Source organism: Hypanus sabinus, chromosome 23 (assembly GCF_030144855.1).
Source record: "Hypanus sabinus isolate sHypSab1 chromosome 23, sHypSab1.hap1, whole genome shotgun sequence".
NCBI classification, from domain to species: Eukaryota; Metazoa; Chordata; class Chondrichthyes; order Myliobatiformes; family Dasyatidae; genus Hypanus; species Hypanus sabinus.
In genome coordinates this window covers 62,016,250-62,036,641 of record NC_082728.1, presented here as the reverse complement: position 1 = coordinate 62,036,641, position 20,392 = coordinate 62,016,250, and the positions used below count along the sequence as shown (strand labels likewise).

Below are 20,392 nucleotides of genomic sequence, written 5' to 3'. Positions count from 1 at the left end.
ATCCCCATCTTGACCAACAAATACGAGACCAATTAACATTCCCCCACCATGACCAGCAAACATGAGACCGTTGAACAGATCCCCACCATAACCAGCAAACACAAGATCATTCAACGGATCCCCAACATGACCAGCAAACACGAGACCATTAAACACTCCCCCACCATGACCAGCAAACACGAGACCATTGAACAGTTCTCCACCATGACCAGCAAACACGAGATCATTGAACAGTTCTCCACCATGACCAGCAAACACGAGACCATTGAACATATCCCCACCATGACCAGCAAACACTAGACCATTGAACAGTCCTCCACCATGACCAACAAACAAGAGACCAATTAACAGATCCCCACCATGACTAGCAAACGCGAGACCATTTAACAGTTCTCCACCATGACCAGCAATCACGAGTCCTGTGAACAGATCCCCACCTTGACCAGCAAACACGAGACCAATTAACAGACCCCCACCATGACCAGCAAACACAAGATCATTGAACATTCCCCTCCATGACCAGCAAACACGAAACCATTGAAATGATCCCCACCATGACCAGCAAACATGAAACCATTGAACTTATCCCCACCATGACCAGCAAAAGCTAGTCCAATTAACAGTTCCCCACCATAACCAGCAAACACAAGACCATTGAACATTCCCCACCATAACCAGCAAACACGAGACCATTGAACAGTTTCTCACCATGACCAGCAAAGACGAGACCTGTGAACAGATTCCCAACATGACCAGCAAACACGAGACCATTGAACAGATCCCCACCATGACCAGCAAACACTAGACCATTGAACAGTCCTCCACCATGACCGACAAACAAGAGACCAATTATCAGATCTCCACAATGACCAGCAAACACGAGACCAATTAACAGATCCCCACCATGACCAGCATACACAAGATCATTGAACAGATCTGCAACATGACCAGCAAACACGAGACCATTGAACACTCCCCCACCATGACCAGCAAACACTGGACCATTGAACAGCTCTCCACCATGAGCAGCAAACTCGACACCAATGAACTGTTCCCCACCATGACCAGTAAACACGAGACTATTGAACAGGTCCCCACCATGACCAGCAAACACGAGACCATTGAACAGTCCTCACCATGACCAGCAAACACGAGACCAATTAAAAGTCCCCCTCCATGACCAGCAAACACCAGACCATTGAACAGATCCCCACCATGACCAGCAAACACGAGACCATTGAACAGATCCCCACCATGACCAGCAAACCCGAGACCAATTAATAGTTCCCCACTGTAACCAGCAAATACGAGACCATTGAACTGTCCCCCACCATGTGCAGCAAACACGAGACCTGAGAACAGACCCCCACCATGACCAGCAAACGCTGGACCATTTAACATTCCCCACCATGACCAGCAAACATGAGACCATTGAACTGTTCCCCACCATGACCAGTAAACACGAGACCATTGAACAGATCCCCACCATGACCAGCAAACACGAGACCATTGAACATTCCCCTCCATGACCAGCAAACACGAAACCATTGAACAGATACCCACCATGACCAGCAAAAGCTAGTCCAATTAACAGTTCCCCACCATAACCAGCAAACACAAGACCATTGAACATTCCCCACCATGACCAGCAAACACGAGACCATTGAACATTCCCCACCATGACCAGCAAATACGAGACCATTGAACAGATCCCCACCTTGACCAGCAAAGACGAGACCTGTGAGCAGATTCCCACCATGACCAGAAAATACGAGACCATTGAACAGATCCCCACCATGACCAGCAAACACGAGACCATTGAACAGTTCTCCACCATGACCAGCAAATACGAGACCTGTGAACAGATCCCCACCTTGACCAGCAAACACGAGACCAATTAACAGTCCCCCACCATGACCAGCAAACATGAGTCCGTTGAACAGATCCCGACCATAACCAGCAAACACAAGATCATTGAACAGATCCGCAACATGACCAGCAAACACAAGACCATTGAACATTCCCCACCATGACCAGCAAAGACGAGACCTGTGAGCAGATTCCCACCATGACCAGTAAACACGAGACCATTGAACAGATCCCCACCATGACCAGCAAACACGAGACCATTGAACAGTTCTCCACCATGACCAGCAAACACGAGACCTGTGAACAGATCCCCACCTTGACAAGCAAACACGAGACCATTGAACACTCCCCCACCATGACCAGCAAACACGAGACCATTGAACAGACACCCAGAATGACCAGCAAAAACAAGTCCATTGAACAGATCCCCACCATGACCAGCAAACACGAGACCAATTAAAGTTCCCCACTGTAACCAGCAAATATGAGACCATTGAACAGTCCCCCATCATGTGCAGCAAACACGAGAACTGAGAACAGACCCCCACCATGACCAATAAAGGCTGGACCAATTAACAGTTCCCCACCATAACCAGCAAACACAGGACCATTTAACATTCCCCACCATGACCAACAAACAGGAGACCATTAAACAGATCCCCACCATGACCAGCAAACGCTGGACCAATTAACAGTTCCCCACCATGACCAGCAAACACAAGACCATTGAACATTCCCCACCATGACCAGCAAACACGAGACCATTGAACAGATCCCCACCATGACCAGCAAACACGAGACCATTGAACAGTCCCCCACCATAACCAGCAAACACGAGACCAATTAACAGTCCCCCACCATGACCAGCAAACACGAGACCAATTAACAGTCCCCCACCATGACCAGCAAACACGAGACCAATTAACAGTCCCCCACCATGACCAGCAAACACGAGACCATTGAACAGATCCCCACCATGACCAGCAAACACGAGACCATTGAACAGTCCCTATCATGAACAGCAAACACTAGAACATTGAACAGTTCTACGCTGACCTTAGCTCTGTTCTGTGCTCAGTCCCTGCCAACGACAAACTAATCCTCCTCGGTGACTTCAATGCCCGAGTCGGCTGCGATCTCAGTCGCTGGGAAGGGGTTCTAGGCAAACATGGCGTTGGCAAAATGAACAGCAACGGCCTCTTGCTCCTTAGCAAATGTGCAGAATACAACCTCCTCATCAGAAACAGTGTTCAGGCTGGCGAATAAGTATAAAACAAGATGGATGCACACAAGATCCAAATGTTGGCACATGATCGAACATGTTATAGTACATTGCCGAGACATCCGGGATGTCCTCATCACCACTGCCATGCGAAGAGAGGAGTGCTGGGCTGACCACTGGCTTGTCCGCACCACATTGAAGCTACTTACTGCTCCCCACCATCCCAAGCGCCCTAAGTTTATCAGAACGGCTTTTAACACTGCCAGACTCCAGGAGCCGCTGGATCTTTGCAAGTTCCGGACCACCCTTGATGAGAAGCTGTCTGACAATGGACCTCTGACTGGTGGCCAACCCAGAAGTGTAATCAGTTTCGAGAGATGGTGACGGGGACAGCAAAATCAGTCCTCGGCCCCAAGGACCAGAACCACCAAGATTGGTTCGAGGGGAATGACAGTGCCAACACAGATCTCCTGCCCAGGAAGAACAAAGCATTCATGGAGTGGCAAAACCACCCAAGCTCCATTCCCAGAAAACAGCGGTTCAAGTCCCTTCGGGCTCATGCCCAACGGGAAATTCACAAGATGCACCGCGGTTCAAGTCCCTTCCGGCCCATGCCCAACGGGAAATTCACAAGATGCACCGCGGTTCAAGTCCCTTCCGGCCCATGCCCAACGGGAAATTCACAAGATGCACCGCGGTTCAAGTCCCTTCCGGCCCATGCCCAACGGGAAATTCACAAGATGCACCGCGGTTCAAGTCCCTTCCGGCTCATGCCCAACGGGAAATTCACAAGATGCACCGCGGTTCAAGTCCCTTCCGGCCCATGCCCAACGGGAAATTCACAAGATGCACCGCGGTTCAAGTCCCTTCCGGCCCATGCCCAACGGGAAATTCACAAGATGCACCGCGGTTCAAGTCCCTTCCGGCCCATGCCCAACGGGAAATTCACAAGATGCACCGCGGTTCAAGTCCCTTCCGGCCCATGCCCAACGGGAAATTCACAAGATGCACCGCGGTTCAAGTCCCTTCCGGCCCATGCCCAACGGGAAATTCACAAGATGCACCGCGGTTCAAGTCCCTTCCGGCCCATGCCCAACGGGAAATTCACAAGATGCACCGCGGTTCAAGTCCCTTCCGGCCCATGCCCAACGGGAAATTCACAAGATGCACCGCGGTTCAAGTCCCTTCCGGCCCATGCCCAACGGGAAATTCACAAGATGCACCGCGGTTCAAGTCCCTTCCGGCCCATGCCCAACGGGAAATTCACAAGATGCACCGCGGTTCAAGTCCCTTCCGGCCCATGCCCAACGGGAAATTCACAAGATGCACCGCGGTTCAAGTCCCTTCCGGCCCATGCCCAACGGGAAATTCACAAGATGCACCGCGGTTCAAGTCCCTTCCGGCCCATGCCCAACGGGAAATTCACAAGATGCACCGCGGTTCAAGTCCCTTCCGGCCCATGCCCAACGGGAAATTCACAAGATGCACCGCGGTTCAAGTCCCTTCAGGCCCATGCCCAACGGGAAATTCACAAGATGCACGACCTGTGGCGGGATAGGAAAGCTGAAGAGGTGCAATGCTTCACCAACATCAACAACTCGAAGCTGTTCTTCAACTCCATCAAGATGATCTTCGACCCCTCAAGGTCTGGCTCATCTCCATTATTGCCCGCTGATGGAACCACACTGCTAAAGGACAAAGAGAGCATCCAACACAGATGGAAAGAGCAGCTCCGCCAGCTCCTGAACCACCCTTCGTCGGTCAACCAGTCTGCTCTGGTCCAAATCCCCCAACAGCCTATTCACGAGGAACCAGATGCTCCTCCCTCGGCAGATGAAGTCCAGAAGCGCCACCGTGCAGACGGGCAGTGGCGAGGCGTCCGGCAAGGATAAAATACCCGCTGAACCGGACAAGGGACGCAGCAAGGAATCACCCTGACTCAGAGATGCAACGATAATCACCTCTACAGAAATAAAGGTTCAAGGACCGACTGCAGGGACTACAGAGGCATCTCACTACTTTCCATTGCGGGAAAAATCCTCGCCCGCATCATCCTCAACAGACGGATTCCAACAGTGTCAGACGAGAACCTTCCCAATGTGGCTTTCATCCCGAACACAGCACCGTCAACATGATCTTCGCAGTGAGACAGAAACAGGAGAAGTGCCTGGACATTATACTCTGTCTTCATTGACCTGACGTGGTCAACAGAAACGCACTGTGGATCACCCTTGGAAAGCTTGGCTGCCCGCGGAAATTCACTCCACTCATCCGCCCGCTCCACGATGACAGGACAGGAGGAGTGTTCTCAGGTGGTTCCCCATCTGAGACTTCCAACATCTCAAATGGCGTGAAGCAAGGGTACGTTCTAGCACCAGTGCTCTTCAACCTCTTCTTCCCCTAAATGCTGAAGTATGCTGTTAAGGACCTAGACCTGGGTATTTACATAAGATATCGCCCAGACGGATCGATGTTTGACCTGAGACGCCTTTCTGCAAAGACCAAAACGTTGAGGAGGCTCATCACTGAAGCCCCGTTTGCTGATGACTGTGCCCTCATGGCCCACCAGGAGAACCACCTGCAGACGATTGTTGATGAGTTCTCCACAGCCTCGGTAAGACAGAAGTTCTCCTACAACCTGCACCATACAGTCACCCTCCTCAGCCATGCATCACCATCGACGGCACTGTCCTGAAGAATGCGGATGAAGCACCATCTCCAGCGGCAGATCCCTTGGCAAAGGGTCCAGAAAGCCAGCCAGGCACTTGGGAAACTCCCTGTCAAAGTTCTGCAGCACAAGGACAGTCAGATTTCCTTTTCTTTGTAATTTATTTGTTATTGAAGTTCATCATCAAACAAACATTTCCATAAGATGTATTTCAGACATTGTACATATAAATCATATAATCATATATATCACAAATCTCCACAAAGTATTTATCTGAGGTACACACTTATAGAAAACAGTGGAAAGAAACAACAAGCAGAAGGAAAAAACAGTGTACAAGTAGGGAGTGATCTTTTTTTTACAACATATTCATTGATTTGTGAGAATAAAATCAGGCCAATGAGGCATTATGTAGTTAAACCATTTTTTCCAGTATGAATAAAATTGCTCCAAATTGGATAAAATTATCTTACGTTTGATTGGGTTTAATAGCCCATTGACATTAAAAGAAATGAATTTTACCTTGTCCTTAGCCATCTGTATTTATCTGTCAATGTATCATTGAAATTAGAATAAAACTTAATCGATCTACTCCCTGAACAAATAAGAAACAAGAAACGCAAATAATATCAAAAATGGCAACGAACGTGTGATTCCATGGCTGAGGTCTCTAGTAGATGACCCTGCGTTGTGCTAGAGGAAATGTCTAGCTGTGGGGGATAACCCCTCCTACTTGTGAGTTGAGGGCCCCCTCTTCCACTGTCTGGTACAACAGCGTCCCGTTGTCATAAAACACTCGAAGTTTAGCAGGGTACGGAGTTTGAAATCTAATCTTTTTTTGCTTTAATACTCACTTTACTTCGGAGTATTCTTTGCGTTTCTGGAGGACCGCGGGGGGTAATCTAGGTCGAAGTATATTAATTTATCGTCTAAAAACACTCACTTCTTACCCCAGGCCCTTCGTAGAATCTCCACCTTGGTGGTGTACCGAAGGAATTTAATTATTATTGAGCATGGCTTTCTATCCCGGGTAGGTTTCTGGACGAGCACACGATGGGCTCTTTCGACTTCCAGCTTCATAGCCGAGGGAAGATCCAGCGCGTCCCGCAGTAACTTTCTGACAACTCCGTCATAGACGAGCCCTCTGCTCCTTTGGGAACGTTGTAGGTTCTGATATTTTTCCGCTGTGATCTTCACTCCAGGTCAATCAGTTTACCTTCTTGGTGATGTAATATTTTTATTGTCTTGCTCAGTATCCATTCCAAGTTTTGAACACGATCTTCCACCTTCTCGATTCGAGTCTCTGCCACCACTATTTTTTGATTAACGCTGGCGAGCTCTGACTTAATATCACGGAGCTGTTGCTTTATTTCTTTCTGGACCTCCATTATTTCTTTCAGGATTTCGAACATATTCGCCACTTCACCTGAACGAGGCCCAGCGTCCGCCTCGCTAGCAAGCGGTCGGGTAGGAGAGCCGTTCGCTGCACTCCTCTCGGACGCAGGCTCCGCAGTGTCACTTTTTTTATGTCCGTTCTTTTTCCCCATTCTTGCCCCTCTTTTCAGTTCAAATATTTATCAAAAAATACTATATTTGATGGGTTAACAGGGCTTAATACGCGTTTTTCCGGAGGAGCTAGTGACTTCAGCTGCCATTGTCGACGATGACGTCACCGGAGCAAGGACCAAGCTGAAGGTGTACAAGGCCGTGGTCCTCACCTCTCTCCGGTCCGGCTGCGAAACCCGGATCCTGTACCGCAGGCACATCAAACAGCTGGGGCAGTTTCACTTGTGCTCTCTGCGGTCGATCATGAGGATTCGATGGCAGGACCGAATCAGCAACCAGGAAGTCTTTGACAGAGCCAACAGCACAAGCATTGAGGCAAGAATCCCCAGGCCCAGCTACACTGGACCGACCGTGTAATCCACATGGGTGAAACAAGAATCCCCAGGCCCAGCTACGCTGGACCGACCGTGTAATCCACATGGGTGAGACAAGAATCCCCAGGCCCAGCTACACTGGACCGACCGTGTAATCCACATGGGTGAAACACAGATCCCCAGACCCAGCTACACTGGACCGGCCGTGTAATCCACATGGGTGAAACAAGAATCCCCAGGCCCAGCTACACTGGACCGACCGTGTAATCCACATGGGTGAAACAAGAATCCCCAGGCCCAGCTACACTGGACCGGCCGTGTAATCCACATGGGTGAAACAAGAATCCCCAGGCCCAGCTACACTGGACCGACCGTGTAATCCACATGGGTGAGACAAGAATCCCCAGGCCCAGCTACGCTGGACTGGCCATGTAATCCACATGGGTGAAACAAGAATCCCCAGGCCCAGCTACACTGGACCGGCCGTGTAATCCACATGGGTGAAACACAGATCCCCAGGCCCAGCTACACTGGACTGGCCGTGTAATCCACACGGGTGAGACAAGAATCCCCAGGCCCAGATACGCAGGACCGGCCGTGTAATCCACACGGGTGAAACAAGAATCCCCCAGGCCCAGCTACACTGGACCGACCGTGTAATCCACACGGGTGAAACACAGATCCCCAGACCCAGCTACACTGGACCGGCCGTGTAATCCACATGGGTGAAACAAGAATCCCCAGGCCCAGCTACACTGGACCGGCCGTGTAATCCACATGGGTGAGACAAGAATCCCCAGGCCCAGCTACACTGGACCGGCCGTGTAATCCACATGGGTGAGACAAGAATCCCCAGGCCCAGCTACGCTGGACTGGCCATGTAATCCACATGGGTGAAACAAGAATCCCCAGGCCCAGATACGCAGGACCGGCCGTGTAATCCACACGGGTGAGACAAGAATCCCCAGGCCCAGATACGCAGGACCGGCCGTGTAATCCACACGGGTGAAACAAGAATCCCCCAGGCCCAGCTACACTGGACCGACCGTGTAATCCACATGGGTGAAAAAAGAATCCCCAGGCCCAGCTACACTGGACTGGCCGTGTAATCCACATGGGTGAAACAAGAATCCCCAGGCCCAGCTACACTGGACTGGCCGTGTAATCCACACGGGTGAAACAAGAATCCCCAGGCCCAGCTACGCTGGACCGGCCGTGTAATCCACATGGGTGAAACAAGAATCCCCAGGCCCAGCTACGCTGGACTGGCCGTGTAATCCACATGGGTGAAACAAGAATCCCCAGGCCCAGATACACTGGACCGGCTGTGTAATCCACATGGGTGAAACAAGAATCCCCAGGCCCAGCTACACTGGACCGACCGTGTAATCCACACGGGTGAAACAAGAATCCCCAGGCCCAGATACACTGGACCGGCCGTGTAATCCACACGGGTGAAACAAGAATCCCCCAGGCCCAGCTACACTGGACTGGCCATGTAATCCACATGGGTGAGACAAGAATCCCCAGACCCAGCTACACTGGACCGACCGTGTAATCCACATGGGTGAAACAAGAATCCCCAGACCCAGCTACACTGGACTGGCCATGTAATCCACATGGGTGAAACAAGAATCCCCAGGCCCAGCTACACTGGACCGACCGTGTAATCCACATGGGTGAAACAAGAATCCCCAGACCCAGCTACACTGGACTGGCCATGTAATCCACATGGGTGAGACAAGAATCCCCAGGCCCAGCTACACTGGACCTGCCGTGTAATCCACATGGGTGAAACAAGAATCCCCAGGCCCAGCTACGCTGGACTGGCCGTGTAATCCACATGGGTGAAACAAGGATCCCCAGGCCCAGCTACACTGGACCGGCCGTGTAATCCACATGGGTGAAACAAGAATCCCCAGGCCCAGCTACACTGGACTGGCCGTGTAATCCACACGGGTGAGACAAGAATCCCCAGGCCCAGATACGCAGGACCGGCCGTGTAATCCACACGGGTGAAACAAGAATCCCCCAGGCCCAGCTACACTGGACCGACCGTGTAATCCACATGGGTGAAAAAAGAATCCCCAGGCCCAGCTACACTGGACTGGCCGTGTAATCCACATGGGTGAAACAAGAATCCCCAGGCCCAGCTACACTGGACTGGCCTTGTAATCCACACGGGTGAAACAAGAATCCCCAGGCCCAGCTACGCTGGACTGGCCGTGTAATCCACATGGGTGAAACAAGAATCCCCAGGCCCAGATACACTGGACCGGCTGTGTAATCCACATGGGTGAAACAAGAATCCCCAGGCCCAGCTACACTGGACCGACCGTGTAATCCACATGGGTGAAACAAGAATCCCCAGACCCAGATACACTGGACCGGCCGTGTAATCCACATGGGTGAAACAAGAATCCCCAGGCCCAGATACACTGGACCGGCCGTGTAATCCACACGGGTGAAACAAGAATCCCCCAGGCCCAGCTACACTGGACTGGCCATGTAATCCACATGGGTGAGACAAGAATCCCCAGACCCAGCTACACTGGACCGACCGTGTAATCCACATGGGTGAAACAAGAATCCCCAGACCCAGCTACACTGGACTGGCCATGTAATCCACATGGGTGAAACAAGAATCCCCAGGCCCAGCTACACTGGACCGACCGTGTAATCCACATGGGTGAAACAAGAATCCCCAGACCCAGCTACACTGGACTGGCCATGTAATCCACATGGGTGAGACAAGAATCCCCAGGCCCAGCTACACTGGACCTGCCGTGTAATCCACATGGGTGAAACAAGAATCCCCAGGCCCAGCTACGCTGGACTGGCCGTGTAATCCACATGGGTGAAACAAGGATCCCCAGGCCCAGCTACACTGGACCGGCCGTGTAAACCACATGGGTGAAACAAGAATCCCCAGGCCCAACTACACTGGACCGGCCGTGTAATCCACATGGGTGAGACAAGAATCCCCAGGCCCAGCTACACTGGACCGGCCGTGTAATCCACATGGGTGAGACAAGAATCCCCAGGCCCAGCTACACTGGACCGGCCGTGTAATCCACATGGGTGAGACAAGAATCCCCAGGCCCAGCTACACTGGACCGGCCGTGTAATCCACATGGGTGAGACAAGAATCCCCAGGCCCAGCTACACTGGACCGGCCGTGTAATCCACACGGGTGAAACAAGAATCCCCCAGGCCCAGCTACACTGGACCGGCCGTGTAATCCACATGGGTGAGACAAGAATCCCCAGGCCCAGCTACACTGGACCGGCCGTGTAATCCACACGGGTGAAACAAGAATCCCCCAGGCCCAGCTACACTGCACTGGCCGTGTGATCCACATGGGTGAAACAAGTGTAACCCCCTGGGTCGCCTCAGGCTCGCTCAGCTCGTTTCGTCTAGGGCAGGGGTCAGCAACCTTTACCACTGAAAGAGCCACTTGGACCCGTTTCCCACAGAAAAGAAAACACTGGGAGCCGCAAAACCCGTTTGACATTTAAAATGAAATAACACTGCATACAACGTTTTTTTTTGCCTTTATGCTATGTATAAACAAACTATAATGTGTTGCATTTATGAAATTGATGAACTCCTGCAGAGAAAACGAAATTACATTTCTGCATGCAACAAAAACATTTTGAACTCCGAAAAAAAGACGTTGGGTTGAAAGTTACTTTTAAGTAAAATACTCAATGTCTATTTGAGTCCTTCTTGTATTTATGAAAAACGCCGAACTTAAATTTTCCGCCAGCAGCAAACCAAAAATAACGTCAGCCAGCTGTCAGCCTGAAAAATGAAAGGACTATTTCACTGAACTATGAAAAAATATGAATATAAGTAAAATAATAGGCAATTAAAATATTTATCATACTTGGTTAATGGGATTTCTGCTCCTGGACCTCAGCGCACAGCGTCTGCACATCAGGGCTGTATGACGTCACCTTCATCTTTACACAGGATCGCAAGCTGTCATCTGTGAGGTTTTCAATATCACTCCATTTGTGTTTCTGAGCAAGAACGGCCTTCTGACGGGCAACATCTTCAAGGTCTGCTGTCAAGCGTCTAAACTTGGACACCCATATGTCTTTGTCGGCTATGTCGGCCAGTTCCATCTCAAGATCAGGTTGACTCACACCTGCCAATGCAGTCGTATTCAGTAGGGAAGGATCGATGCTTAAGGGAGTGACCGGGAAGGATAATGTGTTTTTTTCCTCTCTGAACTCACAGAAGCGTTTCCCAAATGATGTTTGCATTGCGATGATTGCAGAATGTAAATACTCCGAAATTATCATGTCGTGACCTTGTTTGAACTCTCTCAAATTGGGGAAGTGAGACAAAGTGCCTTTCTGTAAATCTCTGGCAAGCACTGTCAACTTGCGCTCGAATGCCAAAACATCCTCCAACATGTGCAGGGCTGTACGTCCTTTCCCCTGAAGAGCTGTGTTCAGCGTGTTCAGGTGCGCTGTCATGTCTACCATGAAGTGTAGCTTTTCCAGCCACTCTGGCTGTTCCAGCTCAGGAAAGGTGAGCCCTTTGCTGCCCAGGAAAGATTTCACTTCTTCCAGACACGCGACAAAGCGTTTCAGCACCTTCCGTCTGGACAGCCAGCGATAAAAACACGTTGTAGCGGTGTCAGTAAACTGCAGTCAAAGATAGCTTTATTCGAACTAAACAGCCTTGCTTTTAAGCCTCCCTCAACCCAGCCCCCATGGACGCAGATACTGCAAAAGACGCGTACTCACAAACCCCCGTAGGCTATCTCCCTTAGCCGGAATGCCGGCTAATTGTGAGCCGTTTCGGATGTGGCAGGAAATGTACAAGATCACCATAATTACATTTCAAAAGCTAACAAACTAACATAAAATACATTTTAATTAAATACTGACCAATTATTTCCCAAAGCCACAGGGAGCCGCAGCACAGAGGTGAAAGAGCCACAAATGGCTCGGGAGCCGCAGGTTGCCGACCCCCGGTCTAGGGGGAGCAGCCTTCTGCCCCGCCAAACTGGGTAATCAGCTAGTGTGGATGCTGTGTGATGTCCGTGCCTCGCCCAAAACCAGACAGTACACCATATACGATTAAATGAGTACAATTTATAAAGGTTACCATAACTAAGTGATTAATAACGATACAGTATATATGAAGAGAAAATTAAAGAAAAGGCGCCAAACTTATCAAAGTCCAAACCACTTCGTGCACAACCGTTGGAGCTCAATTTCTGAAGTCTTCTGGCCACCATTCGATCCCCTCCGAACTCCTCGACTCGCAGCTCAGGACCTCCAAACTCCTCGACTCTCCAAACAGCTCAGGACCCTCCGAGTGGTCAACCAAGCACATCTAGCTTCATCCCCCCCCCTCGGAGAATCTCCCGGCCTCGGACCCCCCTTTGGGGTCCGATCCTCGCCCAGCTTAGAGCATTGCGTCCTCTCTCTCGACCCCCTCGCGCCGATCTGCCCAAAAGCCCGTCAACAAAAGCTTACAAACTCAGAAGAAAGAACATTAATCCCCATTTGGTTTACAAAGGAATACCATTCTCGTTATCAGTAAATTAGCATTCCTGCTAATTAACAAAAAAGAAGAAACCCTCTTTACACAAGAATCCCCAGGCCCAGTTACACTGGACCGGCCGTGTCATCCACATGGGTGAAACAAGAATCCCCTGGCCCAGCTACACTGGACCGGCCGTGTAATCCACATGGGTGAAACACAGATCCCCAGACCCAGCTACACTGGACCGGCCGTGTAATCCACACGGGTGAAACAAGAATCCCCAGGCCCAGCTACACTGGACCGGCCGTGTAATCCACATGGGTGAAACAAGAATCCCCAGGCCCAGCTACACTGGACCGGCCGTGTAATCCACATGGGTGAAACAAGAATCCCCAGACCCAGCTACACTGGACCGGCCGTGTAATCCACATGGGTGAAACAAGAATCCCCAGGCAGCTGCTCTACAGTGAGTTTGAGCATGGCAGTCGCAATCAGGGCCGCCCCAAAAAAAGATTCAAAGACAATCTGAAATCGTACATCAAATGGGCAGACCTCCGGCGTCGACAGCTTGAGGAGTCCGCAGCCGTGGCGCGCCCCGACCCGGAAAGCTGCATCTGACTGTGAGGATGACCGAAATCAGCGCCTCGCAGCAGCACGAGACCAACACCACAAAGCTGTGTGAGCACCTGTTCCAACAACCGCCATTCCGCGTTCAACCCACAACCGCACGTGTGCTTCGGCCTTCGGCCTCCGAAGCCACATGCATATCCACAGAGGACCGCACAACGTTGAGTCTTCCTCGGACCCCGAGAGGCAACCAGCACACTGGCAGTGGTGATAATTGGCATGGTCGGTAATCAAACGGGCTACTTCACCTCTGAATAAGCTTTTGACAAGTTGTTGGAGCTGCACTCACACAGGCAAGTGCAGAGTATAGCATCACCAAAGACCCCACCTGGCCTGGACCCTCTCACTTGAGATTAGAAACTCAACTGCACCAGCAACATCAATACCCTGGCTACATGCGTCAGTTAGAGGGCAAAGACCCTGGTTACAATGGTCAGTTAGGGTTAGGGTATCATGCAGCAGGTGATTCCCAAAGCCTTTCCAGCATCTACAAGGCAAAGTAACATATCCAAGAACAGTGAAAAGCTCGTCTAGCGTGTCGGACTCCCACCATCCAGGACGTGTCCTCTTCTCATTGCTACCATTGGGGAGGAGGTACAGGAACCTGAAGAGACTCGCTGTGTTTCTTCCTCCGTGGACACTGTCTCACTCCTTTTGCACCAGTGTTTGCGTGTGTGGGTGTATTATTGTAACCTGTAGCTAGTTTTTGCACTGCAGCGTACGATCGAGGGTGAGGTAGTGAGGGGTATACCCTTCAGCCTGAAGGGAAGTTCTTGTTCGTCAGAGATGGTAATTAACCGCACCGTTATTTCCCATCATACCTGGATGCTGCCCGGGTTTCACTGATATGGGCTGCTTCACTTTACCAATAGCTGTCCAACAGAACTGAACTTTGTACAGTTATCAGTGAGTGCCCCTGCTCTGACCCATGGTGCTTTGCTGACTGGCCTTCTCCGCATTAGAATGACCTGCTCCTCGGCAACATGGGCTCAGTTCTGTTCCTGTCCGGTTGCTCAGCCTTATCTGCTGGAGATGTCCTGAAGTCCAGTGATGGAACTCCGATTCTTTATTATTTAATCTCTCTCTGCCTGCTCCTATTAACCATTGTTTACAACATATCCCCCTTCTGCCTGTTTGCCACCCCTCCCAACCTTCACTGCAACTAAGAATAACTGATTTTCCCTACTGCCCAATTCTCACGAGGATCTCTGGTGTGAAATCTACCTCTGCTTCTACCACCAAGGGCACCGCCTGAACTGTTGTCTTTCCAGGAGATTTAGTTTTTGTTTCTGATTACCAACACTATTTTCTTGCATGTTCTTTACAAGAATTCCTTCATGCCTGCCACCCAGATCCAGCCATCACAATTGCATCCCATCCATTGATCCTCTTTTAATCTGCTCTGCTCCACACTCAGCCTCTCCATCTACTCTGGTCAAACCTCACCCCCCCCACCCCCCCACCACAGTCCACCTTTGCACCTTGAATTCACTGGCCCGGCAATGGGGCCCTCTTCGTCAGACCCACACGGTGGCTGTTGCCCAGTCGTTAGCGACCCTCACTCACTCACCAAAATGATGCCCGCCTTCGCTGTTGCAAGCTGGACCAGCAGCCACTCATAAACGTTTGGCCCCCAGATCCCCAAGCAGTCACCCTTCTGCAGCCCAATGGCAAGAAGTCCTGCAGCCATCTGGTCCACCTGAAAGGACAAATGGAATTCAGCAGCTCAACTTAATGACCCATTCCTGCCCAAAGCCACATCCTCGGTGCACCCAGCAGAGGCAGAAAGAGTGAAACTGGGCTCACGAGGAAATCTGCAGATGCTGGAAATTCAAACAACAACACACACAAAATGCTGGTGGAACGCAGCAGGCCAGGCAGCATCCATGGAAAAAAGTACAGTCTTAGTTTTGGGCCGAGACCCTTCGGCAGGACTGGAGAAAAAAAGCTGATTTAGAAGTTGGGGGAGGGGAAAGAGAAACACAAAGTGATGGGTGAAATCAGGGGGGAATGAAGTGAAGAGCTGGTGAAGGGGAGTCTGACAGGAGAGGACAGAAGCCCAGGGAATTGAATTCACATTGTTTCTTACATCCTTCATATACAAACTTTTGTACATCAGGAGTAAAAATCTTTTTTTTTAGTTTTTCAAAACATTTTACAAATTAAAAACCCCATATCCCAATGAGGAACTGTGGTGAACTATGTGCCTGTCGGGACACGCCCCTGCTGACTGCTCCTGTGGCTCCTCCCACAGGCCCCTGTATAAAGGAGATCTGCGGCCTGACGCTCGGCCTCAGTCTCCAAGACATTGTATGATAGACACTCACTCCTGGTTCCTTCTTCCAGTCAATAAAAGCCGATATCTCGCCTTACGTCTCAGTGTGAGTTATTGATGGTGCACCAGGAACATTAAAACAGTGCAAAATTAAGCATATAATAACAATATGCTACAAAGGAAGAGAATTTAACAAAAAAAAGCCCCTGAATTAAAGACAAGTAAGCTTAGTGTCCTCCCCAAGCCCCACAACACAAGAAAAAACAACAACAACTCCAGACCAACCACAACACAATATAGAGAGTATAAGTCAGGACAGCCAAGCTCCCAGACTGTGAATACACTCAGCAACAGAGGATAATAATGCCTTCTAACAGAAAAAAAAAGGAGCTGAAAGCAAGGGACCGAAAAGAAAAAAACCCTAGTCAAGAGGAAGGTTATGAAAGTACTCGATAAAAGGTCCCCAGACCTTATGGAACTTTAGATCCGAATTGAGAACTGAATAATGAATTTTTTCGAGGTCCAAACAGGCCATAATGTCGTTAAGCCATTGAGCATGAGTGGGCGGGGCAACATCTCTCCATCTGAGGAGGATCAAGCGTCTAGCCAGGAGAGAGGCAAAGGATAATATTCGGCATTTGGTCGGACCCAGACATAAATCTGTCTCGCCCCAAAAACCGAACAGAGCAATTAAGGGGTTTGGTTCTAGGTGCTGATTCAGAATATACGATAATGTAGTGAAGACATCTTTCCAGAATTTCTCCAAGCTAGGACAGAACCAGTACATATGGATGAGAGAGGCTTCGCCCCTCTTGCATTTATCACAGAGCGGACTAACGCTAGGGTAGAATCGAGAAAGTTTAGATTTAGACATATGGGCTCTATGAACAATCTTAAACTGTAAAAGGCAGTGGCAAGCACAAAGGGAGGTTGAGTTAACCGATTTGAGAACTGAATCCCAGCTCTCCTCAGATAAGGAGATATTTAAATCCTGCTCCCAGGCCATTTTGATTTTATCCATGGGGGCCCGTCGTAAGGCCGCTAGTTTATCTTGGATGATTGATATTAAGCCTTTACCTAGTGGATTCATGGAAAGAAATAGGTCCATAGCATTTTTCACATGCATTTCAGGAAAGTTAGGAATTAAAGGAGCAATAGAGCGTTGGATTTGGAGATATCTGAAAAAATGAGCATTGGGCAGATTGAACTTAACAGAGAGCTGCTGAAAAGAAGCGAAGCGATTATCAATGAAAAGATCTTCAAAATGTCTAATGCCCTTCCTATACCAAACCTGGAATGCTGAATTGTATGTAGTAGGTAAAAAAAGGTGATTATGAACAACAGGGCTGGAAACGGAAAACCCCGGGAAACCACAGCACTTCCTGATCTGAGCCCATATACGCAAAGTGTGTCTAACAAGAGGATTAGCTATTGATCTGGGCAGACTACTAGGGAGTGCAGAGCCAAGAAGTGCAGAGATAGATAATTCTTTAGTGGAGCTCAGCTCCATCGCCACCCAGTTAGGGCACTCGGGTTGGCCATGGAAGAAAGACCAGAAGGTAGCACAACGTATATTAGCTGCCCAATAAACGAAAGTTAGGTAAAGCCATGCCACCCTCTTTTTCAGATTTTTGGAGATGGATTTTATTAATTCTAGAGAGGAGTAAAAATCTTTATGTTACTATTCCGTCTGAATGAACAATGTGCAATTTACAGTCATTTGTAATAAATAGTATTGTCAACAGGATGGTTAATATAGCATATCAATACCATTGCATCAGTGTGAATTAATCAGTCTGATGGCCTGGTGGAAGAAGCTGCCCCATACAACCATAAGCTCAAGGAGCAGAATTAGGCCATTTAGCCCATCGAGTCTGCTCCACCATTCAATCATGGCTGATTCTTTTTTCCCTCCTCCTCAACTCTGGTTCCCAGCCTTCTCCCCAGAACCTTTGATGCCATTTTCAATTAAGAACCTATCAATCTCGACCTTAAATACACCACAGCTGCCCGTGGCAACAAATTCCACAAATTCACCACCCTTCGGCGAAAGAAATTCCTCTGCATCTCTGTTTCAAATGGACACCCCTCTATCCTGAGCCTGTGCCCTCTTGTCCTCGACTCTCCCACCATGGGAAACATTCTTTTCACATTTACTCTGTCTAGGCCTTTCAACATTCAAAAGGTTTCAATGAGATTCCCCCCCCCCACCATCCTTCTAAATTCCAGTGAGTACAGACTGTTCCTCGTATGATAACCCTTTCATTCCCTGAATCATCCTTGTGACCCTCCTCTGAACCCTCTCCAATGCCAGCACATCTCTTCTTAGATGAGGAGCCTAGAACTGTTCACAATACTCAAGGCGAGGCCTCACCCGTGCCTTATAAAGCCTCAGCACCACATCCCTGTTCTTGTATTCTAAACCTCATGAAATGAATGCTAACATTGCATTTGCCTTCCTCACCACTGACTCGAACTGCAAGTTAACATCTAGAGTGTTCAGCACAAGGACTCCCAAGGCCCTTTGCATCCCAGATTTTTGGATTTTCACTCTGTTTAGACAGTAGTCTGCACATTTATTTCTACTACCAAAGTGCATGGCCGTGCATTTTCCAACATGGTATTTCTTTTGCTACTTTCTTGCTCATTCTTCTAATCTATCCTAGTCCTTCTGCATCCTACCTGTTTCCTCAACACTACCTACCCCTCCACCAATCTTTGTATCATCTGCAAACTTGTCAACAAAGCCATCTACTCCATCATTCATAACAGTATAAAAAGAAGCGGTCCCAACACCAACCCCTGAAGAACATCACTAGTCACTGGCAGCCAACCAAAAAAGGATCCTTTCATTCCCACTCGCTGCCTCCTACCAAACAGCCAATGCTCTAACCTTGTTAGTAACTTCCCTGTAAAACCACGGGTCATTTCTTCGACGGTTTGAATGGGCACGACTGTGGAAGCGCGTGAAGGTCGGCCCAGGAGACAGCGGGAGAGTTTAAAAAGCGAGCAGATTAACGGAGCGGGCGTCCGAGGAGCAAGCGACGGAGTAGTGGGAGACAGAGTAGGAAGGCTTTGGGTCGAGAGGCTTTGGCTAGCAGAGGCTGAGGACGAGCTTGCTCCCAGTGAGGTAAGGCAGGGTAAGCTCCCTTAATTAATCTAATTAACTTAGGAGTAGGTAATGGAGGCAGCAGTTAGGGCAGTCAAGTGCTCCGTTTGCAGTACGTGGGAAGTCAGGGCGAGTACACCTGCAAAAGGTGCATCCAGCTGCAGCTCCTGACAAACCGAGTTAGGGAACTGGAGCTGGAGCTGGATGAACTTCGGATCATTCCGGAGGCAGAGACGTAAATAGACAAGAGTTTCAGGGAGATAGTTACCCCTAGGAGTCAGGAGACAGGTAGTTGGGTGACTGTCAGGAGAGGGAAGGGGAATAGACAGGAAGAGCAGAGCATCCCTGTGGCCATTCCCATCAACAATAAGTATACCGTTTTGGATACTGTTGGTGGGGATGACCTACCAGAGACAAGTTGCAGTGGTTGTGTTTCTGGCACTGAGACTGGACCGTCAGCTCAAAAGGGAAGGAGGGAAAAGAGGAGAGCAATAGTAATAGTGGATTTGATAGTTAGGGGGACAGATAGGAGGTTCTGTGGGAGAGATCGAGAATCCTGGATGGTCTGTTGCCTCCCTGGTGCCAGGGTCTGTGATATCTCAGATCGAGTTCTCAGTATTCTCAAGAGGGAGGGTGAGCAGCCGGATGTCGTGGTCCATGTAGGGACCAATGACGTGGGTAGGAAGAAGGAGGAGGTCCTGTAAAGAGAGTTTAGGGAGTTAGGTGCAAAGTTGAAGGACAGGACCCCCAGGGTTGCAATCTCAGGATTGCTACCCATGCCACGTACTAGTGAGGCTGGAAATAGGAAGATAATGCAGCTAAATAGGTGGCTAAGGAGTTGGTGCAGGAGAGAGGGCTTCATGTTTCTGGACAATGGGACCTTGTTCCAGGGAAGGTGAGACCTGTTCCGACAGGATGGGTTGCACCTGAACTGGAGGGGGACTAACATCCTTGCAGGAAGATTTGCTAGTGCTGCTCTGGGGGGTTTAAACTAGATTTGCAGGGGGAGGGGAACCAGAATGTTAGAGCAGATAGGGAGGTGGAGGAGGATAAAGGTCATGCGAGAGCTGCAAGTATAGTGCATGGAGTAAAGCCAGATCTAACATATAAAGAGGCTTTGAGGAAAGAGAAGCAGAATAAAGGGTGTAAAGGTAGTAAGGTAGAAGGGCTAAAGTGTGTGTACTTCAATGCAAGAAGCATCAGGAACAAAGGTGATGAACTGAGAGCTTGGATA

At 49.6% G+C, this 20,392-nt stretch overlaps 1 protein-coding gene across 4 annotated transcripts in view; it reads right to left on the bottom strand.

Moving 5' to 3' along the window:
• Nucleotides 1–20,392, bottom strand: part of acsf2 (acyl-CoA synthetase family member 2) — a 980,331-nt gene that overhangs the window by 893,650 nt on the left and 66,289 nt on the right. For 3 of the 4 annotated variants that reach the window (XM_059948994.1, XM_059948995.1, XM_059948993.1), the window contains exon 3: nt 15,345–15,473. The exons of the other annotated variant lie outside the window; for it this stretch is intronic. In XM_059948994.1, coding sequence (XP_059804977.1) covers nt 15,345–15,473 — 129 coding nt within the window. The remainder of the gene's footprint in view (nt 1–15,344; nt 15,474–20,392) is intronic. 4 annotated transcript variants of the gene reach the window in all.